The sequence below is a fragment of the Chrysochloris asiatica genome, unplaced genomic scaffold (genome assembly GCF_000296735.1).
Source record: "Chrysochloris asiatica unplaced genomic scaffold, ChrAsi1.0 scaffold00137, whole genome shotgun sequence".
Lineage (NCBI taxonomy): Eukaryota > Metazoa > Chordata > Mammalia > Afrosoricida > Chrysochloridae > Chrysochloris > Chrysochloris asiatica.
This window is the reverse complement of record NW_006408655.1, coordinates 2633519-2639916: the sequence shown is the minus strand read 5'-3', so window position 1 is coordinate 2639916 and position 6398 is coordinate 2633519. Positions and strand designations below refer to the sequence as shown.

Below are 6398 nucleotides of genomic sequence, written 5' to 3'. Positions count from 1 at the left end.
TAAATTTGAATAATAGTGGTATTAAATGGGCTTCCCTTTAGGTGCATGGATATTATCCTATCACAGACAGCGTTGTACCTCATGACTGATCTGGATATGTTTTTTGACAATGAATGCAACACCATCCCTCTTCAATTTGTCATTCCCGGTATAGTAAGCCATGTAGTTGTCAGATTCAAAATGGCCAATACCAGTCCATTTCAGCTCACTAATGCCTAAGATATCAATGTTTATGTGTTCCATTTCATTTTTGGCAACTGCCAATTTTCCCAGATTCATACTTTGTACATTCCATGTTCCGATTTTGAATGAATGTTTACAGCTGTTTCTCTTCATTTTGAGTTGTGTCCCATCAGCAGATGAAGGTCCCGTGGTCTTTTCTCCCACAGCCTTTACTCCATTCACGCCATCACGGTCAACTCTGCTTTGAGGAGGCAGCTCTTCCCTAGTTGCATTTTGAGTGCCTTTCAACCTGAGCGGTTCTTTTTTTGGGCACTATATCTGACTATATCTGACAGTGTTTCTCTGCTATTCATAGGATTTTCAGTGACTAAATATTTGGAAGTTGTTCATCACTCCTTCTTCCTAGTTTGTCTTCATCTGGAAGCTCATCTGAAACTTGTTGACCATGGGTGACCCTGCTGGTATTTAAAATACCAGTGGCATAGCTTTCAGAATCACAGCAACTCACAAGCTACCAAAGTACGACAAACTGACAAATGAGTGATGGAGTTCTAACTGTAGCTGGACATTAAAAATATCTTCTAGTCTACTTCACTAGTGTTTTGTGGACTTTGTCACTTACTAGGCTGTTTTACATTACTTGTAAGTCTGCTTGTAGGCTTGAGACATATGAAATACTAAATACATACTTCACCTCCAAAATGTACTTAAAAATTCCAAAATCTTGGCTATGAACTTAGCAAAGGAATTCCTCCACCTCTTATCATGTTTCCCACTAATTTCCAGAGACCTAATGCACTATAAAATATAAGTCAAGTTCTAGGCACCTAAGTTGAATTTCTTCTATTATTATTTCTACTGCATAATTGAAAAAGTTTAAGGGGAAGTGATAACTATCTAGAGGACACCATCAGAGTAAAATGCATTCTGGCAACTAATAAATGCTTGATCATTTCATATATATTAGATGTTAACTGTTGATACAATGTAAAAAATCATCTATTCATTTTGTAAAGTGTATAATTATTATAAACAATGATTTTTAATATTTGGTGATTTTTTGTTTTAATCTTAAATGATTAAGATTAAGAATCCATTATACCAACTCTAATAGAAGTATGAAATATGACATGTTCATAATCTTGGAGAAATTGCACTGCTAGCTCATTAGTTAAAGTAATATTTATAGATTATGTAAAAGTTTTTACTTGCATACTTAACCACCACAGCATACAGGCAGAAGAAAAAGAATTTCATGATGACAGCTGAAAAAAATTAGTCTGGATCATGAAAATTAAAATATTTATGAGTCATCCTGTTTAGAAGTAAATCAGTCAGTTCCCTATAATATGAGCATATAGGATTTGTGGAAAACTAAGGGAGTTCTTCCACTCAATGAGCAAAATTTAAATTATAAAGATTTTATTAATATTTGCTATACAAAACTATATGTGTATGAATATTTCCCTTGTCTTCAGGAAGTATTTTAGTGCACAACAGTGTTTTTTAATATGAAAGGCATCTAGAGACGCTATCATAACAAAAATCACATGCATCACATAGCATCCTTGGTTTAAGCTTCTTTCACCAGAATATTATATCATCTTTTCCAAGATTCACAATTTATGTTAATTTCTTAAATTATTTTAAAAATCCTAAAATAAAAAAGTCTAACTTTTCCACACAAAACTTTTCAAATTGTTTTGCTGTGACCACAGATTTGTTCATTGTTCAATCTTAGAGGGGTGTTGAGGGCAGGAGTGTTTGTGCATGTGTTCAATCTTTCCTTTTCTTGTGGAGGAGAGTAAGTTTGTGTGTGCATGCAGATTATCCATTAACATGGCACAGAACATTCTGTATAACAATTTATAAAGATGATACATTTATATACCTTGAAGGAGTCCTCGTGTTGTGCTGAGGGATAATGCACTGGACCACAAGGTCAGTGTGAACCACAATGTTGGTGATTCAAATTCATTAGCTGCTCCACTGAACCCTATACAGGGTCACTATGTGTCAGAACTGGCTTGAAGGCACTTAACAACAACATGCCTTAGAAGTCTAGAAAGTAACAACTGTCATAAAGCACATCTATTTCTGTACTCATACATTAGGAATAGCAGAATGGTACCAAATGTCAATATCATTAACAAATAAAATATGTAAGAAATAAAATGTCATACATGTAATCAAAGGAACTTCAATAAAGGAAGAGAAATGGGAAAGCATGTATATAACCAGATATTAAAATATTTATGTAATACAGTTGGGAATTTAAGAAAACGAATTCGAAGGAGAATACAAAAATCATTCACAACATAAAATGTGGTAAAAGAGAAGCTAAACTTCAAAATGCATAATTGAAAAGAAAGGAAATATATTTTCGCTATTGAAATACAGAATAATATAAACTGTTAGAAAGATGAATTTCCACAAAAAAAATGGATCACAATGTTAATAATTAAATAAAAGCAAAGAAATGAATCTGCCACATTCATATTGTCATTGTTGTTATTGTTAAGTGCTGTCAAGTTGGTTCCGACTCATAGTGACCCTGTATAGATTTTCCAAGTAGCAGCTGGTGAATCTGAACCACCGAACGGACCTTGAAATCCAGTGCATTAACCCAATTGTTCCTCACATTTTTTTTTTTAATGAAAGAAGAGAACTATCCAAAACCGTTCTCAAGATCACACTGGTTCACAGACTACTGTTTAAAGCTAGGGATTTTTAGAAATAATCATATTGTTGTTCACAAAATGGGGGGTTTCCCCTTCTTTCCCATCTCCTGTATGTTGGCATCACCACTGTTCTTAATAAAATCCTTAATGACAGAATCATACTGTCCAGATATTGTCATTAAAAAGGTGCCATTTATCTTGTAGTGTTTGTTGCCAAGAGCTGTTGTTGTTGCTAAGGGCTGTCAAGTCACTTAAACTCATAGATACCCTGTATAGGGTTCAAGGATTGGCTGGTGAATTTGAACCACCAAACTTGTGGTTTGCATATTCTATTATTACTCCCTGCTCAGCAGTATACCCACTAAAATAAAATGCTGCAATAGAATTAATGTCAAATTTTGATAAAAATAATAAAATTTAAATACTAGTTTGTGATGCATAGATTAGATTCACGTAAGCTGAAAATCATTTCTATAGAGACAAGTATCTTAGGTACTAAATTATCCCATATAGGAACCATAATGAGTATTGTAAATTAAATTATATTTTATTTTAAATATGACAGGCTTGAATAGTAATAGGATCTTTTCATATCACTCAAGTCAAATGCTTCATATAAAAATGCTTAAAGAAAGGTGTTCTGAGACTTTTTTGTCTTATCATGAATTCCAACAGCAGCTCAAGTGATTTCTATGGTCATCCTGGCTAACCTGAAGTGCAATTCCAATTTGCAATAGAATTGAGTGTAAGAGAAAAAAAATGTGCATTTAATAAGGTTACTAATATCACCAGTTACTGTCAAGTCCTACTCTTGGTAGTTGTTGTTGTTGTTTGGTGTTAAGTGCCTTCAAGTGGGTTCCATCTCATAGAAACCCTGCATAGAGCTTACAAGGAGCAACTGGTGAAGTTGAACTGTCAATCTTGCATTCAAACTGACCTTGTGGTCCAGTGCTTATCCCATAGCACCACAACACACTCTTGGTTGTTGTTTCTGTTAAGTGCCATCGAGTCAGTTCTGAGTCATAGCGACCCTGTATAGAGTTTCCCAGGAGTGACTGCTGGGTTTGACCCACTGGCCTTGTGGCTCAAACTGACCTTCTGGCCCAGCACATTCTCCTGCAGCATCACACCAAGAGAACCCCATAACATATGCTTCCAAAAGGAAAGATACTCAGAGGTTCCCTTTCCTACCCATTTTCCTCTTTAGCAAACACCCACAAAAACATACCCCTCCACTAATTACAATTATTAAAAAATTTTTGAACAAATAAGAGTTTGGGCTTTTAACAACTTTCATTAAAACATATGAAAATGTACATGTTTTAATGCAAGTTGCTATAAGTCCAATGTTCATTTTATTTAATACACATTAACTTTAACCTTGTTTAAAAAAAAAAAAAAAAAAAAAACTATTACAAAGCCAACGAATGAGTCATGAATTTGAGTATGTAAACATTGAACTGACAGTTCTCCACGGAGATGCCAACCATTAGTTCACTTACAGCAAGTTGATGGGGCTTCATCACCCCCATCACAGCTGTCCTGCCGAGCTTCACAGACTAATTCTTCAGCAACACATTGTCCATTAGCACAGATGAATTCATCCGCAGAGCAAAGCTTTCCGGAGTGCGTCTGTGCACAGGCATAGACCCAGAGGCTATCAAGAGCAATAAAACCTCTTTGGTTCAAAAGAGTTCCTTCAAAAATAATCTTCCAGGGACAAAAAGGAAACATTTTATAAGTGTGTAACAGTTTTAAAAAAGAAAAGAAAAGAATTATGACAGATAGCATTGAGACATTTTTTTTTTTTTTTTTAATTCTGGTTCCTTGAAAGAAAAACCAAATTCAGTTGAAATGTCAAGTATTCCTTGAGGCTCTAGAGACTTTACCTAGATTATACCTGATAAGCCTGACCCACATTTTCAAAAAAAGACTGATGGACACATTAGCTCCAACAAAACACTGAGAAACCATGTATGATCACATGACATATGGCATCAAATTAACCTACAATAGCTGAACTGCAAACATGCTCTGTGGTTTATCAGTTTTGTAACTCTCTTCAATTTTCAAGAAAAAGAATTAACATTATCTTTACTTGAAAAATATAAGAACTATAAATTCATTTGAGCATTTGTCTACTGAAACTAATATTTGAATGCATGATAGGAAAACTCAGGCAAATAGAATGGGGCACAATATAGAATTGATTCTTTAAAAAGAATAAATATTTTCGTAGCCCAGCAGCAACATGGCTGCGTCCGGTTCTGGAGACTCCCTAGATACCAAGAGTGGAAAGGCCCCGATGGCTCAGTGCATCGACCCAGCTCGGGAGAAATTGACTCCCGCGCAGCTGCAATTCATGCAGCAGGTGCAACTCGTTCAAAGGCAGAAGACGCTGCCACAGCGACGGACCCAGAACATCGTGACTGGCCTGGGCATCGGAGCCCTCGTACTTGGTATTTATGGTTACACCTTCTACTCAGTATCCCAAAAGCGTTTCCTAGATGAGCTAGAGGACGAGGCCAAAGCTGCCCGAGCCCGAGCCCTGGCTAGAGCGTCAGGCCCCTGATACTGATGGCTACCACGCAATTCCAACCTCCAGGGGTCCCTTTACAAGATGGATGATACTCCATGATCCTGTAGAAAATGAAGCCTGCTCACAATTTTGCTGGCCTTACTAACTTCATACCATAACTGAACTCAAGAAGCCAGGAAATTATGTGTTCGGTCATCGTAAAAGGAACATTGTGCACCTCATACTCATTGGGTGCAGTGACCAAGCCCTTCTTGTAGTCTGTTTCCTTGTTTTACAAGTGTGCAACCCTGGTTTTTCCTAACAGCTCTGACTGGTTTACCCTCTTCACACCTAGGGGGTGAGAGATGGCAGCGCCTAGCAATGTTGGAGCCTGAGGTGGGAATGTTGAGCCATGTTGAGAACAATAAACTGACTCACTCTCCTGGAAAAAAAAAGAATAAATGTTTTAAGATTTAATAAAACGGTCTAAAAAAATAATTTCTCTAATCAAGAAGGACCAATTAAAGTAAAGAAATCCCATTTTCTCCAATTAAGTTGCTAGCTTCTTTGAAGGTGTACAGTAATGAAGAGCTAAAACTGCTAAATCAAACATGAAATAATGTCAAAGTATTAATATTCATTTAATACTAATACTTTCTCTAATCAAGAAGGACCAATGAAAGAAATCCCATTTTCTCCAATTAAGTTTCTAGCTTCTTTGAAGGTGTACAGTAAAGAAGAGCTAAAACTGCTAAATCAAACATGAAATAATGTCAAAGTATTAGTATTCCTTGAGGCTCTACCAAGAGCAATGGTTAATGAGCACCATCGGTGAAGTAGTAGTACAAATAGCTGAATGTAGAGCAAATAGCTAATTCCCTCTTGTTCAATATGGTAGCCACTGTTCACATAGGGATGAAATAACTTAAAGTAAAATTAAAATTCCTCAGTCATATTAGTCAAATTTGAGTACCTCATATGGTACTATTTCCATTATTTTAGAAAGTTCCATTGAA

General features: G+C 36.0%; 2 protein-coding genes across 2 annotated transcripts in view; one reads left to right on the top strand and one right to left on the bottom strand.

Moving 5' to 3' along the window:
* MALRD1 (MAM and LDL receptor class A domain containing 1) overlaps positions 1–6398 on the bottom strand; it is a 1127868-nt gene that overhangs the window by 989745 nt on the left and 131725 nt on the right. Inside the window, exon 10 of the mRNA XM_006869907.1 lies at positions 4367–4574. Within this exon, the coding sequence (XP_006869969.1) occupies positions 4367–4574 (208 nt within the window). The remainder of the gene's footprint in view (positions 1–4366; positions 4575–6398) is intronic.
* Positions 5116–5436, top strand: LOC102820681 (cytochrome c oxidase assembly protein 3 homolog, mitochondrial-like). The gene has a single exon (XM_006869890.1). The coding sequence runs from the start codon at positions 5116–5118 to the stop codon at positions 5434–5436; it is 321 nt and encodes a 106-aa protein (XP_006869952.1).

Bases quoted from the DNA above. Each gene is read 5' to 3' on its own strand.
- LOC102820681 (XM_006869890.1), top strand. From the start codon at position 5,116: ATGGCTGCGTCCGGTTCTGGAGACTCCCTAGATACCAAGAGTGGAAAG.